This window comes from Uloborus diversus, chromosome 5 (genome assembly GCF_026930045.1).
Source record: "Uloborus diversus isolate 005 chromosome 5, Udiv.v.3.1, whole genome shotgun sequence".
In the NCBI taxonomy this organism is placed as follows: domain Eukaryota; kingdom Metazoa; phylum Arthropoda; class Arachnida; order Araneae; family Uloboridae; genus Uloborus; species Uloborus diversus.
The window spans coordinates 33,059,393-33,082,531 of NC_072735.1; the positions used below are offsets into that span (position 1 = coordinate 33,059,393).

Genomic DNA, 23,139 nt, shown 5'->3' on the forward strand with positions numbered 1-23,139 from the left:
ACATATACAACATTATTGATGAATTACAGTTGAACCCTTTTTATGTAATAGTATTTTAATGTTTTAAACTATTGAAAATTGCTTCTGTGATCTCGGATAAAAGAATCTCTAGCTTAATGGAAAATTCCATTAGGCGGGCTTATTTGTAATGAGTAAGACTGTCTTTAAGCATATTTTAGCATATTCACTAATACAGTCGAACCTGTTTATCTTGAAAACCTCTCTATGTCAAAGTTTTCATTTTCCCTGCACATAAAGTATTAATTCAATGTTTTCCCCCATGTTTGTCTCGAATGAAATTTCCTGAAAACCTGTATATCTCGTTATTCGCGTTATTAAAAAGGGAATATGATCATGTATTTTATCAACTAATATGGTTGAAACATTATTGTGATAAAACTACTAATTGCTGATCATATTGAATGTAAGTTAGTTAATATTTTCTGATATTTTATTGTACTAGTTACGTTTTAAGTACGTCGACTTGCTTTTGAAAAACGTGTTTACAGCAGTGTTTTTTAGAGAACCCCATAAGGAACAAAGAGGGAAAAAAATTATTTTCAAACCATTGAATAAGTGATGACTAGCTAAGTATAGTGTCCCACTATAGTAACCCTGTATTGTGGAGAGCTCAGCGGTCGAAGTGGACATCGCCCCCTTTATGCTGTCCTATTCGGGGGGGAAGGAACTAAGAAAGCTTTGAGCCGTAGAGAGAGGGAAAAGATAATTGTATAGTTGCCGTAGCCTAAAGGTTAAGTGATGATAATGATTTTACCTGTTTGTACCCGGGCCAAATTTTCTGTATATAATAGCTGCACTTTCCCCATTATTAAAAAGGCGTATTATAGTCAGCACACTCTAGTACAACATATTTTTTTCTCTAGAATACTTTCTTTCAAGTAGGGATTTCTTTGAAGAATTATTGAAGCACCCAAAGCTTTGAGGAAAAAAATATGTTGTACTTGAGTGTGCCGACTATAACACATCTTATTATTAATGGGGAAGCTGTAGCTACTATATACAGAAAATTTAGCCCGGGTACAAATCATTACCATCACTTGAAAGTTTTGAAATTTGCAAAAAAAGCCGGCATTCATCTTTTTAAAAAATTTTAATATTGTTTAACTATCAGATAGATTAATCAAATTAGGAAAAAAAAGCACTTACTAGTATTAAAAATATCCACCTTGAAAAACAAAATCATATGAAATTAGGAACACTTTAATTTTCTGTGATGAAATGATGTCTGGAACTCAACTGATTTATTCAGTTACAAACGGATACGCACCTTTGAACTTTATCACTCACATGACAGAAAAGAGTTGGACATTAACAAATAACTAAGTATCATGTTTTGGTTTATTGTTTGAATTGTCCTAATACCGAAGTTTAGAATTTTGAACATGACTTTTGTCCACCTAGCTTGTATTAATCGAAACACAGTGCGCCGGGTGCTGTGCTAACTTCCAAAGATACATGCTAACTTCCAAAGATAAGGCAAGTGCGAACTTGTTGGCCCTATATGATAAGCTTTAAAGCCACAGAGGTGCTTTTATGATTTGATATGAGCACAAAAAAAAGAGGAAAAAAGGAAATACAGAGCCATATGAAAAGAATCGCTCAGTTGTCACCACTTGATGCATAGGAAAAAAGGGAGGATTAACATTTTAGTAATTTTTAAACAGAAGGAAAAATGACGGGTGGAAAGCGAGAACATTACTCGCAATTATGGGGAGATGCACATGTCCACAATGAATATATCCGCAATGCAGCAAATATTTTCTTATAGCAGCGAATGTATCTGCGTCTGTCTATATTATCTAGCTATGATTACTTTTGTTTTAAATTGATCTTCAGTTGAGCTAATCTTTATCTTTTATTTAAGAACTTTTACGTTTATCTGACGACATCCAACTACGCAGCGAATGTATCTGCACGTCAGCGGATGTATCCGCGCATGGCGTGCGCCTACATTATCTGGCTCTGGGCTTGAGGCTTAGGAGTTTGAGAAATTCATAAAAAATTTTGCTTTATTGGACAGAACTACATGCAGCCTGAAGCCACCCTTCGTTTCTGCCACCGGAGTTTGGTGGACACACTGCATACCTCCTAGGTTTGGCCTTGAACATAATAGTTAAATATTAAAAATACATCAAGCGTGTTTGAGTTCATCACATTAATACAGCAATGTTTATACTTACTTTGGGTATCCTGGTCATAATTAGTACCATTCTGAAGAGCTATATGATATGCTGTTTTAGTTCCATAGTATCGAAAAGGATTTGAATCTGTAGAATGGCATCTTTCTTCCCCATCAAGTTGGACACAATCTCCATGACTAGATTTAATGCTTTCCAAGTTCAAAAGTAAAACAACAAGGGCCACACAGATCTGAAGCATCGAAAAACAAACAGCACTTTAAACAGTATAAATTGTAATAATTCTAAACCTTTCATAATTACTGAAAGGACATGATTTTTTGAATTGAAATGTTTTACCATAGACAGAGCAACTACACTGCTGTGGGCAGGTTAAAAGCAGTAACTAAATTTTTCCTTTCTGTCATCTATTGTACGTTATCTTTATGTACAAGTTTGTTTATTTGGTTCCTGATTAAAAAAAGGCGCAAAAAAAAAACATCTAGTTTCAACATTTCCCTATTGTTAGTATTGAATCCAACACACATTTCTTCTTCAAATATCTCAAAAGCTCATTTCTGTAGATACCGCCATTTACCTGCCCACAGCAGTACAGTTAAGCACCGTTTATACATTTTTGAAGGGACTGCATGAAAAAAAGTGTTTTAATGAAACAAAAGTATAATAGGTATAATATTTATTGGACTCTGACAAGGTTTAATGATATATATCAGTCGATATGTATCATGATATATATTCGATATTTATTTTGAAAATATCATGATATTTTGATACATTCAATATTTATTTTTTCAACTACGGTATTTTCAATACGAAAAGTATATTAAACAGTTATATCTAACTAGAGACGTACCGAGTAGCACTTTGGCCGAGTAGCCGAGTACCGAGTACTCGGCCTTTCACTACTCGGCCGAGTTACCAAGTACCAATTATGTTTTAAGAAGAACCACCGACACACATGTGATGAATTTTGAACTTATTGGAATAGTAGTATAAACCTCTTTGTCCATATAATAGTTTTTAAAACTAAATTCCTGCTGAAATTTAATTACGCATTATATAAACAATTTTGTTTGTGTCAAAAATTTTACAAAAAAATTATTTTTAAAATTCAAAATAAATAAATAAAAGGTATGATTAATCAAGTTGGAATTAAAACAAATTACAGTGAAATCCCTCTAATGCAGACACTAACAGGACAATTTTTTTTGTCCACAATAGAGAGGTGTCCGCAGGACAGGGGTTTAATAATGTTATTTGCATTGGAACTGGGGAATTAAAAACTGTCCGCATAAGAAGGGTGCCCGTTAGGAGGGGTTTCACTGTATACCAATCAATTATAGTTCTAGTCTGCCAAACATAAATAATTTTTAAAAGCAGATAAAACAAAGGTGCAGGAACACTGCAGACACGTGTTTCTGACCCCCCGTTACAAGGAACGTCTTTTTCAGTGCATAACATGTGAGATAAAGAATGTAAAGACATACGACAAAAAAATCCGACTTTTGTCGGATGCGTTTAAATCCACAAGCTCCCATTTTGTGCATTGAAAAAGAAATTCCTTGTAATGCCAAAACACGTGTCTGCAGTGTTCCTGCAGTGTGCTTTTAACGTTGTTTTATTTCCTTTTATTTTTTAAGCAAAGGTAATTTATATTTTTATAACTAATTTTTGTTTGTAGCAAAAATCAATTTTTAATATAAAAATTCCATATTTTCTTTACATACCTTTTTTGCATAATTTTTGATAAATAAGTTTTATTAACTTTGGGGACATTAAAATAAAGATTTATTCCACAAACTTCATTATTCTCAAAATTTAAATTTGACTTATAAATTTTAACTGTAAATGATTGCAGAATATAATGCTTGCTCTTTTTTTATAAATTTTAGTATCTGTCTTGGACAATATTCAATTTTTTGCAACTACTCGGTATTGGCCGAGTATCTGATCAGAATTTGGCCGAGTACCGAGTACTTGACAAATTGGCCGAGTACCGAGTAGTTACCGAGTACTAGGTACGTTTCTATATCTAACACTTATTTTTAAAAATATACAAAAAGTTAGGTACCATATTTTTATGATGTATTAATACATTATCCTAACAAAGTAGTATAATATTCCTTTTTTACTTGTATTTAATGTTCATTAGTAAATAAAGAGTGATTTGACGATGCATTTAATATTTTAAAAACTTTAACCTGTGCTGATAGAAAATAACGGATATATATCAAAATATCCAATTATATCAAAATATCAGATATTTTCGATATTTTTGAAAATATCATGATACTTTCAAACCCTGGATTTAAAAAAATATTAAATGAGAAAAACCTGTAATAAAAGAGGAATGTATAAACGGTGCTTCACTGCACATTAAAAAAAAAATTGCAAGCAGGAAAAAAAATTTAAAAACGTAAAAATATTATGAAATATAGCATGCTCATATCATTTGAAAAATTGGATTAATGCAGGGCCATCATTAAAAATTTTTACATGGGGGAAAGGGATACATACTACTTGAGAAACATCTTATCACAATACAACGAAAGCCACACCCACTTGTATGTAAAAACACTAATTTTTCAAAGCCACCCCCCAAAATAATGGACTTGGGATGGGAAGATGATTAATCTTTACTAATATTATAAAAAGAGAGGGCGGATTTTTATGTGTTTATATGTTCGAGGTTGTCTTCGGAACCACTGCACCTATTTGAAAAATTCTTTCACTATATGAAAGGTGCTTTCTTACTGAGTAACATAGGTTATAATTCGAAAAAATCCGATAAATAGTTCTTTTTTTCTTCAAATTTAGGTCCAAAATTCACGTGAATTGCCTATTATTGGCTATTAAAGGGGTGAACAATTACTTGCACATATTATTACATATCGTTAAAATGGGTAGAATTTTCTGCGTTTTAAACAATTTATTGTAATGCTCAAAGCTTGAACTTAATTACGGCGGGAGTAATCTGAGTTTTTAGCTCGAACTTTTTTAGGCTTCGCTGAAATTTTGGCACTACTTTGTTCATTATATTTATCAATAAAAAGTGAAGGAATTGTCCCACAGTTTTCTTTTTGACAGCATTGGAAAAAGCGAGATTTTTTTACTCCAGATCTCTCTCGACATGCCGTTGAAAAAATTAGCTTCTATCTTCAAAAGAAAAGTTACAAGCGTTTTTAAATCAATTTCGAAATATGTCATTTTGATTCAGGTTGTCAACCATTTTATTTTCGCGTTTCCACGGTTACGCTTTTTGAATCCATTGTTTATTTCCTTATTTTGCATCTGATTCCTTAAACTTATTTTATTTCATGTTTTCATGGTTACCCTTTTAAAATCCATCTTTTGCATTTTAATTTCTTAAAAGTATTTTAATATCTGTCGTCATTGTTTGGAAGGGTAATTTTGCATCGTGTTTTTTTTTTCTTTTATTTAAGTTATTCTTTAAGTTATTAAGTTATTTTTAAAATTAATTGTTGAATATATGTCACTTGCCACAATTTTTGTTCTTAAGGTTCACGAGCAAAGCCGTGCAACGCAACTCTTAATATATAAAGATTTGAAACCTACTGCTAATGTGATTTTATACCTTTTGTTTGTTTGGCGAAACATTTATTATCGTTAAAGAAAAAACATCCTCTTCACTCGCAAAAGGGCTGGGTTCCGGTAACGTGGTCGCTTGGCACGTTAGGCGCTGAGCAGTTTAGTCTAGAATAATTGTTTTAAGGCAACCGTTAATGTAACTCATTGTTTTGGCGAGTTGTTTGGAAAGAAAAGAAACTTTTGATTTGTTTCTATACGGGTGAAATGTAAGACATTTTCTTCTTTTTTTCTGATGATGATTTTTGAGTGTTCCATTGGATTTTTTTTTTTTTTTTTTTCGTTAGACAGATGGATTATGATAGAGTGGTTGCTGGGCAAGTTTGGCGATAAACAATAGAGCTGCAGAATTATTTTTACATTTGAAAGATAATATTTGATGTCTTTTTTTTATTTATTTGGCGAAATATTTTAAATTGCAGTAAAAACCGTTTCACTCGCTAAATAGAGTTTTAAAGCAACTGTAAATCTAATTTAATTTTTTGACAAAAAGTTTTAAATTCCAAAGAAACTTAAATAGTTTTTTTTTTTTTTTTTGAAAAGGTGTGTACGCATTTTATACAAAGAAAAACGATCATTTCACATCAGCGGGAGAGTTGCCATCAATTTTTTTTTATTCAACGGACTTCCATTAAATTTTTAGCGCGGACATGGCTGTGCGGGTACTGCTAGTATTTAATAAATGGATATGGGTGGTTCTGAGACATCAGGATTAGCCAAACTGGAACCAGTTCAAAGAAACCTCACCTGGGTTTTTTCAGGTGGGTCGAAACACACACTATCTCGTTCAAATAGGTTTTATCAAAATTATCAACACAGTGAAAATATTTACTTCAGAAACAAACTAAATACAATACATTAATCAATACCAAGTCCAGAATTAGCCATCTTCCTTTCCTCTCAGTTTATTAACTTAAATGCAGTCAAACCTCGTTAACACGAACTCGACGGGGACGGCAAAATATTTTGTATTAACCGAATTTCGCGTTAACTGATTTCGATGTTTACCAGATTTTGTGTAAGCCAGACAAGTTTTTTTTGTGTCTCAGAAAATATAGGAACCAATATACTTTTATACAAAAATGTACACAGAAGCATTAAAGTACATAGTTTAAGTAAGAAACACAAGTAATTCGAAACAGAGAGAATGGCCATTTGGACTCTTTCTCTACGATAGAACATTTTCTAACATCTGATTTTCCTTGATCGCAAGACTGGATTTTCGCTGCAGTGTTGATTTTTTTTATGGCTTTTAGATTTTAAACCTCTACATGGGCAGAGCAAGTATCCAGAACTAGACATTTTTTTTTTCACAGTGGAATTTTAAATATAGGTTTGTCAACCACTTCATGAAGACTTCACTGTTCTTCCAACTTATTTACTGTAAGCAATCTACAGCTAAAGTTGGTACTTTTTAGAAGCAATGCGGTTTTCCAAAATTTTCCTACACAAAGAGAGGAATTTTCTCGCAGCCATCCATGTTGTTTGCATTCAAGTGCAGATCTTTCGACTTTCGAAAGTTGAATAAATAGCACAAATAAGCCGTCGTTAAATTTAACAAAAATTAAATTATATAACGGGAAGGATCGCTTCCACATAAACCGGAAACAGCAAACCATCTTAGCAGTAGGGTTTGAAATAAATTTTGAGCTCCAAGTAAGGATATGGTAATTTTTCAATAAAATACAAAATAATAAAGTTTTAGGAAAAAATATTTGATCAAAAAATTACATGCCCAGCCAAGCATGTAAGGGTAAAAGATTCATGCCCAATCAGAATTTTTACATGACCCGGGCATGTCGGGCAGTACAATTTTTGAGCCCTGGGTAATAATCGACTTTTTTCAGCTTATAAAAAATGCAAAATGAAATAAATCACATGATTTTCTTTGCAAAACCATAATATTAATTGAAATAGCATGTAGTGTTTCAATTTTTAAAAACAAATCAGCAACTGCTTTGAAGTTTGCGAAGTACCTTCCGAATTCTTTCAATAAAAGTTCTTATTTAAATAATATATTTTGGTTAAAATATAAATTCATTTAAAAATCTCAAATGAGGTATGGGTTTACTTAATAACCTAGATTAAAACCAGCAGTCCTCATGTCATAATCATTAGGAAAATGTTCCTAATTAAAACCACTCATTTTACAGCATCTTGGTAAAATTATCTAGCGTTTTGGCTTGAAGTTTTAAAGAGATTTTACTTCTACATTCAAAATGAAAAAGTGCATAGTATTTATGTACTTTAAAAGTGTATTAATTGGCCTTGAGGAATGGCTTTTCAATTTCTTGAGCCCCCTCCAAAAATCATTTCTGTATTTGCCCCTGTTGATACAAGAGATGTTGAAGAATTATGCTATTAAAAGGTACTTTTATAATGCTTAAATTTCCTCATGAGAAAAAAAATTTTTCTTTATTTCAAAAAGTTATGTTTCTGATTATATAATAAAATTTAAGTTCAGAAACAATGTATTGTACAACAATTCAATAATCTAAAATAGGGTTTTCAAAAATAAAAAACGAATTAATGAGTTTATAAATTATTATCTGATAAAAAGGCCTGCAGCATTATTTGTAGAAATTATTTACTGCTTCAGTTTTATAGTTTCAAAGAATTGAAAGCAAAAGTACTGACAGATCACAACAAAGTCAAATTGATGCATCTAATTAAGTATGTTTTACCAATTAAAGTTACTGCATTCACACAGAAGTTTGTAAAAGACAATTTAAAACAACACCTGTTGACTTTAGTGAAAATAATCATCATATTATTGCTACAAATTTTACAAAACATTGAAGTCCCTACAAGAAAATTACGCTTCTCATTACATAAACAAATCAAATTGAATAAATTACAATAAAAAAGTGTCTTCACTAACCAAAATTGCTATTCCTATAAGTCCAGTTTTGGTACTTTTATGCATCCTGAATAAATCAGAAACAGTGTCGGACGCAGCGGAAAATGCACCGCACGGCCGGACAGAAACTTGTCTATTGTGCAAGTCTTCATCAATTACTCTGTCAGCCAAGCCATTATATCCTGTAACTCGCTGGAATAATAATTGAAACCGACTCCTACGCCTGACTTGGGTGGCGCTCTCTGTTACCGAAGTCATGTTTTACTTTTTATTCACTTCATTATCTAAATTCGTGTCAAGCTAAAAACAAAGATTATGAAAGAAAACTCTTTTCGGTTTAATGAATGACAGCAACAACACTTCACGCGATTGGGCAACATAATCATTCAGTAGCTTTTTGCTCTTTAATGCTTTCGCGTGAAGGTTGAATGCGTGCAGCCAATCGCTAAAGTGATTCCAACGGTAGACTGTTCTTGACATAAGTAACTTTATATGTTCATACACTTTTAATGACGACAAAAATAAAACACATTTTTGGCCAAAAGATAAAGCTTTAGACAAATTTTCATTTTCAGAAAACCAAATTTCAAACTCGCACCTCACGTAATTGTTTACTGTTTACTAAATGCTGTTGCCAATTATGTATATTACAATTTAGTAAAAATATTGCTTACTGGGATAGTATATTGTGCTTTTCCCCCATGAGCGTAAAATAGAAAATCCAAACATTGAAACAAATGAAAAGATATAATATTATAATACAGTCGAACTTCTCTCATAACGAACCCTGATTCAACAAGAACCCGGATCAATCCATAACAGGGGAGGTGAAAAAATAGAACGTAAAAGAGGACGTGAGGTTTCAGAGACCGCTCTATTCCCATTTTTTTTTTTAAAATCGTGTAATTAAGATACGTTCCTGTAATTTCCCATAGATGTTCTTTGAACTTTCATTAGCACGGGGAAAAGGTATTTTTTAATTTGTAATCGAAATATACCTTATTCAAGGAACATATAGAACATTTTAGCACCAGAAAATTGATTATATCACGATACAGAAACATTTTGACAACCCTTTAACTATTAGTATTTCGCGTCGTATTTTGAAAAATAATTCAGCCTTCATTGTCCCTTGAACATCATTGCGTAACGTTTGTGAATATTTCAAGCAACTCTCAACCTCATCTATAATATTTTGCATTTCTTCCGCATAACGCGGATAGAATAAATGAACCATCTCCGCGGTTCCAACGTTAAGAGCCATATCTACTAATGCCGAAAATTGTAACACTGAAGGGGAGGTGCAGTCTCGCAGACCGCTTCTAAAGAATGCAATGAAATTTAAACCAGATGCACTTGCCTAAAGATACTGATAAGCAAGGGAGGTGTTTAAGGTCCCAAAACAGAAAACTATTGGGAAAAAACCATTCAATCGAACTGAAAATGAAATAGGGGTGATCGGATGAACTTTCGAGTCGTCTGTGAGACACACCTCCCCTGTTACGAGTTAAGAGAGGAAATCAGAAAAATTTGGTGAATACAATAATGCAATGTCTATTGTAGTAGCAAAACTTGATTTTAACAAGCAAATTCTGCTTAAAATAAGGAATATTTTTGCTATTCATAACATTTCGATAAGCTCTCCACGGCTGTGTGATGAAGCTTCGTCATCTACGCCGAGGTCATGGGTTCGATTCCCGCCGGTGCCTTGAGTGTTATGTCCTTTTAATGTGTTGTTGTGCGTGTGTCCGGAGGCAAACCAGTCCTCAAAGTATGCCAAACTATTTAGCTTCTGTATATGAATAAAAAAATAAAAATTTCGATCGTGTTCCAGCTCAGAGCTACACTTTTCCTTTCTGGGGGAAAAAATCTTTTAACATTCTGAAATCATAGAGATAAGTTATAAATTGGAGGTTCTTTTTTTTTTTTTTTTTTTTTTTTTTTTTGCAATCTCGAACTGCTGATTGTTTTGACTTGACCGTTGAATGGCGTCCACGTCCTTTGATTCTATGTGATGATTATGCTCATAATCAGTAGCGTACATTGATTTCGGTGCTGCTCCCCTCAAGTTTTATAAGTGCGCCTCCCCTCGCCCCATAAGAATTTATTTTTTAACTTTAGATACAGTTATTGTGCCACCTCACCGCGGGGGTTGCGGGGGGGGCGAGCACAGCACTACTTACAATGCAGGCATCCGTGTGCGTCAAAATCGAATTAATTATAAAACGACCTTCTCGACTTTGCGCAAATCCATTGAACGTGAAAACAGTATCCAGCACCAGGGCCGTCCTGAGATGACGACGTCCGGGGGCGAAAATTTTCTGCCCCCCCCCCCCCCGCCACACACACAATGAATATTGAGCGCATACTAGAAAAGTACTGTTTTTTGTTTTAAATAATTGAATATGTAATCTAAAATCTTTGATGCCACATAAAATCAGAAATTAAATGTAACGATTTTAAAAGCTTTTTTTTTTTTTTGTGACGGAATGAAATAAATAAAATAATAATAATAAATTACAATACATACAGCAAAAGCTCAATGTGTGGTGCCCTCTCATATCTTGGCGGCCGGGGCGATCGCCCCGCTCGCCCCCCTCTTTGGACGGCCCTGTCCAGCACTCATCCAGCGGCACATAGCATCCAGCACAGGACCGTGTACAAGGGGGGGGGGTTCAACCAAACCCCTCCCGAAAAGTTCGGTTTGACATTTAAATGTTCGTTTACATTTAAAAATTTCCAAAAAATATTATTTCAAAACTCAAATGTTTTTTATATGTATATTAATTGCATAAAACGCTCTCATAATAGATAACCCGACGACTTGAACATTAGCACAAATAGCGCAAAGCTGCGCATAAAAGTTTTTAAACCCTCCCTGAAATTATTTTCTGGTTACGGTCCTGATCCAGCATCCTGCCTCCCGGTATTCATTTGACGCTTTAAATTCAAATTATGGTTGCGATAAAAGCCATAAGTAGAGGCAAGAAACCCAAAGACAGTGGCAGATTTACTAGGGGGCGGTAAGGGTGACCGCCCCCTACGTGACCGTCATTTTCTTCAACCAAAAATATGAAATTGAAGAAATTACTAACAATTACTACTGATTTTAATCAAGTAAATTCCACAAATTTGCTTCAAATTAGTTTTAGACAGTTAGAGTAATCAAAGATGGACAGCGTTAACCAAATTTGAACCTAAGCTTGCCCTTCCCCCCATTCTTTTAAATTTAATAATTTTACATTCATCTATGTCTCTTTTCATTTAAATGCTCCATACTAAAAGAAAGAAAAACCTATACGCGTCCCTGAAACTTTAAGCAATTGGCGCTAAAAACTAATCCATGTTCCTCTCTGGGATTTATTTGAGTGCTACTTCATTTAAATATTAAAAGTTTCCCAAACTAATTTATGTTCCACAATATACAAGTTAACCCCGTGATCGATCATTGGCGTAGGTGAGGATAAAAATCCTACGAGAGCAATGACAGTGTACATTTCATGCTTGCTTCAGAGAAGCCTTGATTCAAAATTTTCATTATGATTACTATTAACATTACTGTTGCAAGGCAATTCGCAACTCCCGAGCTCGAACACGCTACCTTGCGGTGATTAACAATACTAAAGAAAAAGGTAAAACATTCCATTCCACGTGTTTTCTTTGGGGTAAATTACATGCTTCAGACAGTTTGTGATGAAATATAATTTCAGAAGAATGGAAAAGAAAGCTTCCCACAAACACGATGAAAAATTGCTGTCATTCACTAAGCGTCAAAGCAAGTTATAATTTACGGCATTTGTTTGTTTTACCCTTTTCGCCCGCCATTAGACAGTGGCTGCAGCGCCCCCTATAGCTTATTGGAGTTGCGAATAAAATTTGTAACAATGGGTTTTATATTCAAAAATTTAATGGGGAAATTACATGAATTTACTGTTTTTCATCCTAACAGAAATAATAATTTTATTTTAGAATATTAATTTTTCAGCGTTGAGGGGTCACAGTACCTTTCAAACATTTTTTTTTAATTTAAGTAAATTTTATATTTTTTTGAAACCATAACATGAATACTTATTTCTTAATCAACAATTTATTTTCAAAATTTAAAAATATTGCCTATTTTTTTTAAAAATTTAAAAAAATGAGGAAAATTTCAATTTTTAAAAATCTATAAGGCTTTTTTATTTTTGCACTAATTTAAAAAAAAAAATTTTGTTAAACGATCACTATAATCATCTTTAAAAATCTGTGCATTCATTTGCTTATGAGTTTATTAGAAAATTTTCTCTGATTAATTATGTAAAAAATCAAAGTTTTTTTTTTTTAATTTAGTTTTTAAAGTTTTAACATGCTTTAAACATTTGAGTAATTTATAAAATGCTTATCCAATGCACAGTTTTGTCAAACATATTATCCCAATTGCAAAAAGTATTACTTTAAAGCTGTATCTTTAATGGAAAAAAATCCTTAGGGATTTTAATGACATGAAAACACAAAAAAAAAAAAAAAAAAACCATCATCGAGAAAAAGCAATTTTAAGTTTTTCTTTTGCATAAGAACGCATAGCGAGCATAGCCTAAAACCACGCATAACTTTTTGAATATTTGAACTAAACCAATGAAACTTTTCCCCTGTGTTCAGAATAGTTTTTAGTTTTTAAATAAGCGATAAAAAATTTTTTGATCGTTTCATCATTTTTGAGGTACCGTAACCCCTTGTTGTACCTTAAGATTAAACAAATCATTTAGTGAAATCCCGAAGTCTCTAAGCAGAGTCGTCCCAAGAGGGGGGCGAGCGGGGCTATCGTCCCGGGCGCCACGAAATGAGGGGGCGCAGCAAGGCGCCCCTCATCGTATAAAATGCCACGATTGAATAAAATTAGGGGCGCCTTGCGGCGCCCCCTCATTTCATGTATTTTAGATATACAGTCAAAAACACAAAATACAGAATCATTGCAATGATTCTCTATTTTTTTTCCTAGGGCACGAAAATATTCCTCTCTCTGTCTCCAAAACATTAGTTTCCTTTGTATCATTGAAGCAGATACAATTTCTGAGAATATAACTGTTTAAAATCAAACAGAAGGCATTTCTCCTTTGTCTAGTTCTCACCAAATTTGCTTGAATTCTGCCCCTGCGTGCAGTGACGTAACCAGAAAAAGTTTTAAGGGGGCACATTGAAAAAACAAAAAACAGTTTTTTTTTTTTGTTTTTTTTTTTGATCTGATAAGAAAAAAGGTCAAAAGGTGTCCAAAAGGTGTTTTGAAAACGCAATTTTAGCCTTAAAAACGCGAATATAGGCCATGTTTATTGACGTTAGGGAGCTCAGAAACTGTTTCCGATCGATTACTTTTTTAAATAGATTGAAATCAATTCCTTCTCCCCTTGTAAGTTTTCGAAATTGAAGTTTCAAAAACGCATTTTTAGACGAACTTTGAAGATTTTATGGAAGGGAGAATCTGGAACATTTCCCAAGAAAATTGTTTAAAATTATGGTTCAAAAACTTTAAGCCATGTTTTACATTCAGGGACAATTAATTCCATCTAAATATTTTGTAAGTGTTGTTTAAAAAACCCATTTTTTGTGACAGTAAAGAAAGGCGGCAAGAGGACCCTTGCACGAATATTTTCTTAAACTTAAGTCTTAAAACGCAATTTGCAAGGCCATATTTTGTAATTTAGGGCCAATAATTTTTCGAAATTAGAGCTCCAAAATGCAATTCTGAGCGATTTTCGATGTTGTTGAGTATTTGTGGGCTTCTCCCTAAAACTTACAAATATTTGATGCAAAAGAATAACATCTTTGTTTATAACACATATGAAAGTTGGTATTAAGTTGGTACAAGTAAAACCGCAAAAAACTCTTGAAAAGAATCATTGGATGAGTCCAGATCGAAATCTAATTTTGATGTAATTTACTTCGATAAATACATTTTCTATTTATAATCAGCAACTTACTTATTTGTGTTCTTAGTTTGATCAATATGAATAATCAATTCAGTTTTAATTGTTAGTTTTTTATCAAGTGCGATAACACTTTACTAGATAAATATTTGGATTTTTAACATTTCCATTTTTCGAAAAGTTTTTGGGGCATTAATGTTTCACAAATATTAGAAACATGTTCATTGCTTGCCTTTTAATTTGTATTATGCATAGCCCTCTGATTATTCTGTTCATTAATATGTAAGAAATTCAAGTATATATTTTGCAATGATGTTATAACTAACCTGATTTTTCTGTGTGTAGGGAGGGGGGGGGGCGCCAGGAAACTTTCGCCCCGGGTGCCGTCAGAGCTTCGGACGGCCCTGCTGCCCCGGTCTTTTTGCTGAGATATAAGTAAAATCAGGCCTCAGATTACTCCGTGACAAGCAGGCCAAGTACACTGCTCGACATTGAAAATGCAACACAAAAAGAAGGACTGTTTAGAAATTTATGTATGCAAATTTATTAGTAGACGTTCATCATTGAGTTATGTAAATGATGTAAAATGCGCAGCTCTCCGACGCACGTGAAGTAAGATATAAGGGAACTTGAAGAATGTGCAATATTCGTATCGTTATTTCTGACTGGAGAATTATCGAAGAAATTTTGTTTTTGTCTTGGAGGATACGTGTAACACGAGAGAGTGCCAGGCCGTCGTCAACGAAGGCACTTCCAGCAGATGGACGATTTTACGAGGGGTACGGTGATCGGACTGATAAGGGGAGGTGGGTCCGTACGTCAAATCGCAGCTGATACCCACATGGATGCGAGCACGGTGCATCAGCTGTGCCGAAGATGGTTGGAACAACGAAATGTGGTAAGATTGAGGGGTGCAGGGGCAGCCAGAGTGACGTCAGAACGCGTGGATCGATGCATCGCACAAGCTGTAGCAGACCCACAAGTCACTTGTTCCTCGATTCTGCAGCAGATGCAAGATCGAGGAACAGACATCCTGACAGGAGAGACATCCTGAATGTCTACCCTGAAAAGAACCCCGTGTCAACCAGAACCATTTCCCGTCGTTTGATCGCGCGAGGTCTGCAATCACGGCGTCCGCTAAGAAAACTGCCATTGGCCCCGCAACATAGACAGCAACGTTTAGTATGGTGCCGTACTAGAGAGACGTGGATGACAGAATGGTGAAATGTCGTGTTCTCAGATGAATCCCGCTTCTGTTTATCCAGTGATAGTCGCTAAATACGTGTGTGGCGTCGACGTGGAGACAGATCTAATCCGGCAGTAACTGTGGAACGTCCCACCGCATGACAACGTAGCATAATGGTTTGGGGCGCTTGTGTACTATTCCATATCACTTCTATTTCGTATTCAGGACAGTATGACGGCCCAACAATACTTGGATAATGTGCTGCGGCCGGTGGCAATCCCTTACCTTCAAGAGCTACCTAATGCAATTTTTCAGCAGGATAACGTCCGACCACATAGCGCTCGCACCTGCCAACATACTTTCCAAGGCACACAGATGCTTCCCTGGCCACCATACTCTCCTGACCTGTCACCAATTGAACATGTGTGGGAAGTGATTGGACGCCGTTTGCAGACTCTGTCCCTGCCTCGTTCAGAAGACGAACTGTGGCAAATGGTTGAAAGGGAATGGAGAGCCATCCCTCTGGACACCATCCGCACCCTTATTTACTCTATGCCTAGACGTATTTCTTCGTGTATCGCTGTCCGCGGTGGTCCTATCATCCTACTGAGCCGACGCCGTTTTCGCTCTGTATTCTGCGTATCATTTTGAAATTAAGATCATTTATTATTCCTTGCTGTCTCTGTCTTTTTTCCAAATTTCATCACTTTCTGACCACTCCTTCTTGGTGTTGCATTTTCAATGTCGAGCAATGTATAATAAAAGTGCTTAACAAGATCGATGTTTTAAAACATCGATGTTTTTAATCGATGTATCAATACCATCGATGTTTTAATTTCCAATATCGATGTTTTGAAACATCGATATTTTGCTATCGAAAAATAGGAATTTTATGTCGAAATCTAAATGTCATAATTAATTGTTTTTAATTGATATCTCCGCTAATTATTATCGGAGGATATGTTAAACAGCCAAACATAAAGACGGGAAGATTACGAATCCATCGATACCTGGTACGATGGTCAGTTCACTGTCATTCAGGAGAAGTAACTTGGACATAGTAAGACCCCATTTGCAGTATGCTGTGTAGTTTTGAGTAGACTTATCTGAGGCAGGGTCGGACCGTAACCCTATCGGACTTACTTATAGTTCAATGGGTCGGACTGGCTATGCGGGCATTGGGGCAAATGCCCGGTGCGTTTTTTTAATGGAAAATTTTATTGGAATAATTTTTCAGAGGATCTCACTTCCCTTCACACCACACCACTCACATTACAACGTAGATCTTTTTACAAGCAAATGAGCCACATCTGTTTTTTGTTCATCAGCAGCTGACACCGCTTTAGCTGATAACGATGTAGTACATTGTACAGTACTCAACTCATATGGAACATCTTAACGTGTTTGTTTCCAAAAGTGCTTCGAGGCCCCACCCTGTCTATGTCGGAAGTTTCCAAGAGAGTTTTATTGAACTTATTGCTTAGGGCCCTTCCATAGGACGCCGTGTTTTGAGATTTCCATTGTTCGCACAAAATAATGTTTCATTTTAGCTCTTTGTCATAAATGACGAGGACCATGTGCGTGTATTTGCTTTCGTAACATTTTTCCCAACTGTGTTTTTAAGAAGTGTATTTAAATTTATTTTATAGCAATTGTTTGGAATTACTTTGAAATGTAAGTAAAAAGAATGGCATATACGCATAAATATATTAGTTGATTTATATTGTAATTATTCATCATAATTATTTATTTTGTATTGTCTTGTTAACAAAATGCTTTGTTAAGATTTGTTAGCGATAGAATTTTCTTGTTGGTGTTGTAAAAACGGTCCGTTCACTTCATTAACGCTTCGCAAAAAAAAAAAAAAATATTGCTGTTTATAATTATTACACCGTAGGGTGCAGTGGTGGGGTGGGTTGATAGAGCTGCAGCCCCTAAAACTGATTTCTGGGTACGCCACTGGAACATGCAACATGCTATTTATTTAACTTCTTTTCTTTGGCTCGTATACATTTCCAACGTTACGGTATAGTGGATGCCTCCAAATTAGCAGATTTACCCATATCATAACTCTGGGTAAAAAAAGGGGGGGGGGGAGCGAAATTTTGGAACTACATCAAATAAGGAGTCTTGTGGTCAAACTAAATAATACAGCGCAGGACCTTTTATCCGGGAACCGAAAAACCGGGAAACCAGAAAACCGGCAACCTTCTGCCGATTTTCCCGCCATTTTTAAAAAAATACGCATTTTCGGCAATTTTTGAAAAACTAAGCATTTTTTTTGAAAAACCTAAAAGAATATGAGCGGCTTCTTAATAAATACCATATTCCTCATCTATAACTCGGAGAAAATGTTTACGAAAACGAACTTTAGAGGGTTATCCTTAACGCAGGGCAAAATTTCCGAAATATTTTCTTGAATTAAAAAGTACACTCGTAAGTCTGAAATTTTCGTGTTTTATTCCAACTGAATACTAAAGAAATGAATATTTCCACATTCTAATGCAATACAGTCGAGCCTCCGTATATCGAACTTCCACATATCGAAATTTTCTATATATCGAATTCCCAGCAAATTTCAATGTTCATTACATAGAAAAATTGTTTCTATACATCGGAAAAATCTGTATATATCGAAATGATTTTCGAGACATTCATAGATTTTTTTTTTCCATTTTAGACTGTTTGTCTCATGAAAAATGAAGGTTAGGGGAGAAAATGACGTTTCTTAAAGGTTGCTAAGAAATTCATAAAAAATCTGGGTTTGAGGGGTGTGTAGATAGGTCTTTGTTTCGTTCTTGAGTTCTTAAATTCCCTCAAGTTTATTTCAACTCTTAGCTTTAAAAAGTAACACTGTAAAATCAGTTTCAAGTTATCCTTTTTGTCTGTTCATTATCATTCCTAGTCTTTTTAGATTCAGTAAAAATCATTGAAGTTAAGTAAATTGGTCTTTTACTTTTCTCTCGATTACATTGTCAAAACCAAAATCCCCTCATGCTGCGAATCACGTTGAACGGCCGAAGAATGAAGATGTATGAAGGCACAAAAATGTCATTTCTGTTCATTTTTCAGTTATTAACTTTCGTTTAATCCGATGCTCGTATAAATTGGAAATTGGGTTTCATGCACGAAAATTAGTCTTAATTTTAATGTTTTAGAAAATTTTTATGATAAAATAAGATCGTTTCTATGTATCGAAATTTATATATCGAATTTTTTTCGGCAATTTGCTACTTCGATATACAGAGGTCCGACTGTATTTTATGGAATAGTCCCTAGTTAAAACCGTTTGGAGCGAAAGTGACGTCGGAAAAGCGCGGGAAACACCGGAAAACAAGATTTCCGAATTTTTTGGATAGTTGATGGTGGAATCTAGAAATCGATAAACGCAAGACTCATAAATCAAATTTCTAATTGGTATAAACTTAATGCAAAAGCAATAGTTATATCAATAACTACCGTAATCGTAAACACTAAACTTTACAAAAAAAAAAAAAAAAAATACGTTCCTGAAAACAAATTTTTTCAAACATTATAAGTAGAAAAACCGTGTACATTTACGTTCAAAAACTTGTTTCTAGCCCTTTCTTTCATTTTCTTCCATTTTAAAGCATGGAAAAGTGTTTTTTTTTTTTTTTTTTTTTTTTTTTTTTTTTTTTTTTTTGAGCAATCACGATTGCTTATTGTTCTCACTTGACTGTTTTTGACGTTCCTTTGATTTTATTTCCCCACCGCCACTCTCCGCACCATCCCCGTCGACCGGCTCCTCACGATGCTGCACCTATAGCGAAAGCCGTCTCCAGGTTGCATCCATGTCCTACACACACACACACTCACACAAACACATACATACACCTACACACACATACACACACAAACACACATGCAAACACTTATACACACGCATACATACAGACACCCACACATACACACACAAAAACATACACATACCCCCCCTCACAGACACAAACACACATGCCTACACACACATACACATAACCCGTACACACAAACACATACCGCCACACACAAACACACACGCCTACATACACACACTCGTGATTGCGAAAAACATAATTTGAATTCAAGATGTCAAAATTCAAATTATTATTTTTTTTTCCCCTTTTCAAAATGAATGTGAGTGTCTCAGATCTTATGGATAACTTTCAATAATAAGCATTTCTGAACTGTTTTCTTCTTATTTTAATATATATTACTATTTATTATATTAATTTAAGCTTCATGCACAAACGGCCAATAGCGCTTTTTAGCGATTCAGAAAACCGGGAAATTCGGATATCTGGGACAGCGATGGTCCCGAAATTCCCGGATAATCGGTTTTCTACTGTAAAATATGCTAACTAGTTAATACTACCTTTTAAAAAACTTTTTACATTTTAATATGGCTCCGCTAACAGAAAAGTTCCTCCTAAAAATGTTCCTGAACTGAATAATGTTTATGTGCAGGGAGAGAGGAGATTTTAAAATAGAAAAAAAAAATCAGTTAAAATATGAGTTATTCAGCAAAGTTGCTTTTGTGTTTAACTAGTTGCGATCGAGTTCCATTCCCATTATGGAAAGAATTAGACCATATCTTCCAAAAAACTACACGGTAACTCAGCCCAAAAGGTTAAGAAGCAGGGAGCTAAGGCCGCGGCCGTCGCGAAGTCATTTATATATATGTGGGAGCCGAGCTACTGGTAATAACTATGAAAATGCTTGTATTCACTTATAGAAGCACTCATTGATGACATAGTTTTAGCTACTAAACATTTAATGATAACTAAACTACACATAACTAATATTTACAAAAATGATTACAATGCAGAAGTGCAGCCGTCTTGCTGCTCGTCTTAAACCACGTCTTACGTCTTTCGTCTCCTCAAAGTTAATCACTCATCAAAAAGTTTTACCGCCCTTGGCGCTGTTCGTTTTGTCGCCGGACTCTACGTCGTCATCTCTTGGCGAGTTTTACATACAAGAAAGCTAAATTGTATGAAGGGCTGTGCAAGTGTACCAGGGTGTACCAGAGTCGGCACCACAAGTTCGGCCGTCCTGCACTCGACTGGACCTCCAGGCGAACCTGAAAATATAGTAAGCAAAAAAACAAAAACAAAACAACAATTAAACTAAAATTAAATTGGTTGCAAAAGTTTTTCGTCTTCAAAAGTTCAGTCTTTGATTAGCTCGTCTTAAAATTTTTCGTCTTCACAAAAATGTTCGTCTGCAAATGAAAACTGTCCGTCTTTAAAAATATTTCGTCTTTAAAATTTTTTCTTCGTCCTCGTCTTTGAAAAAAAATTCGTCTTCGTCTTTAAAAAAAAATATCGTCTTCGTCTTTAAAAAATATCGTCTTCGTCTTTAAAAAAATATCGTCTTCGTCTTTAAAAAATATCGTCTTCGTCTTTAAAAAATATCGTCTTCGTCTTTAAAAAATGTCGTCTTCGTCTTTAAAAAATTTCACCTTCGTCTTAAAAAAAAAAAAAAATCTTCGTCGACGTGCGTTTCGTCTTTTATCGTTTGCTTCATCTTTATTTCGTCATTTGTGTCTTCTTTCATCTTTTTCGTCTTCTTTTGGTATTCGTTTTTCGTCTTTAAATTGAAAGTATGGACAGTTGGTTACAAAAAGTCGGTGTTCTTTTCTTCTAATTTTTACACTTCTTTGCTTCTTTTAATCCTTTTTTTTAAAATTAACATTCCAAAAAGTTGTTCCATGGTTTAAGGAATTCTGCGCATGTTGATGTGCAGTTTGGTCCTTCGTGAGTTCCTTCTTTGATGACATCAAACGTATTTCCTCCTTTCACCTTCGTTATTTCTGTACGGGCCTAGGTACTTCGGTTTAAGTTTTAGGTGAGGTCCAAATTGCGTTCTTTTGATGGCGACCAAATCGTTAACTTCGTAAGGCTTCGGTTTTTTTCCTTCGTAAATTGTATGTCTTCTTGTTTTCTTCCTGAATTTTAAAAATTTGTTCCTTCGCATGTTTTCTCATATCTTCTCTTTGGGCTTCAAAACTGGCTTGAAATTCAACTTCAATCATTTCTTTCAGCTTTTCAAGTCCTGCAACCTTCATCTTCGTTCCAAAAAGTAATTCAAATGGAGTTTTATCTATGCTTCTTTGATATGTTGAGTTAATGGCTTGTTGCAGTTTATTCGTGTGCTTGTACCACTGAGTAGGGTTTTCCAAGGACAATTTAGAAAGAATTGCAATAATTGTTTGATTAATTCGTTCGACTTGGCCATTTGCTCTTGGTAATCCCGTCGTTATAAAATGATGATTAATGCCCTCTTTTGCGCAGTAATCAGCAAATTCGCTAGAAGTAAATGCTGGTCCTTTATCCGAGATTATTTGTAAAGGGTTACCAAATACAGTCTTTTGAAGCTCTAATTTGGCTATGGTTTCAGCAGACGTCATTGTTTTTGTTGGGTAGATCCATACAAACTTAGTAAAGGCGTCAACTACAACAAAAATGTGTTTGTAATTTTTGTTAGTACTCTCTAAGGGTCCAATGTGGTCAACATGATACGTTTTCAGTGGGACGTCTTCTTTATGCAATGGATGCAAAAGACCTTCTTTTTTTCCCTTTTTATGGTTCAGAAGTATACAATGGACACAATTTCCTATTATTTTTTCTATTTTCTGTCTTAGTTTCGGGATAAAATAATATTCTTCTATTTCCTTTTCAGTATACTTGATACCTGAGTGACTTTTCTCGTGCGCATTTCTTATTATCTCTGTTTGCATATTCTCTGGTACAACCACTAATTCTTTACCTTCAACAAATTTATATAATATTCCATTTCTATCACAATAATCTTCATAATCTGAAATTTTAAGTAATTCCTTAATAGTTTTAATTTCAGTATCTTTATCTTGAGCTGATTTCAGCTGTGGCAACAAATTATCGACTGAAATGCAAAACACGTCGATAGGGGAGCGGCTGAGAGCGTCAACATGTGGCATCTTGCTTCCGGGACGATGTTCAATGTCATAATTAAATTCTTGTAGTAACAAAGCCCAACGAGCTACACGGGTACATAAGTCTCGTTTTGACAACGTTTTCTCAAACGCGGCGCAATCAGTTACAATTTTGAAATGAATACCCAAAAGGTAAACACGGAACTTCTTTATCCCTTCGATGACGGCTAGGGCCTCAAGTTCATAACTAGAATATTTCTTTTCGGCATCAGTCGTTTTTCTACTCATGAAATAGGTCGGATGAAAATTCTTTTCATTTGGGGGTTTCTGCATTAAAATTGCAGAATACCCTTCTAGGCTAGCGTCCGTATGAAGTTCAGTCTCAAATTTAGGGTTGTAGATTCCCAAAACAGGTGTGTCAGCTAACAACATTTTTAATTGGTTGAACGCATGTTTTTCTTCGACTCCAAAATGAAATTTTCGATCCTTTTTCAAGAGATCACTTAACGGCC

The 23,139-nt window shown here is 34.7% G+C and overlaps 1 protein-coding gene across 3 annotated transcripts in view; it reads right to left on the bottom strand.

Moving 5' to 3' along the window:
* Window positions 1–23,139, bottom strand: part of LOC129221851 (multiple inositol polyphosphate phosphatase 1-like) — a 76,871-nt gene that overhangs the window by 25,201 nt on the left and 28,531 nt on the right. For 2 of the 3 annotated variants that reach the window (XM_054856200.1, XM_054856199.1), the window contains one exon: window positions 2,202–2,391. In XM_054856200.1, the coding sequence (XP_054712175.1) occupies window positions 2,202–2,391 (190 nt within the window). Of the gene's footprint in view, window positions 1–2,201; window positions 2,392–8,646; window positions 9,216–23,139 lie in introns of those variants that run through there. The other variant, XM_054856198.1, reaches the window with a different exon arrangement.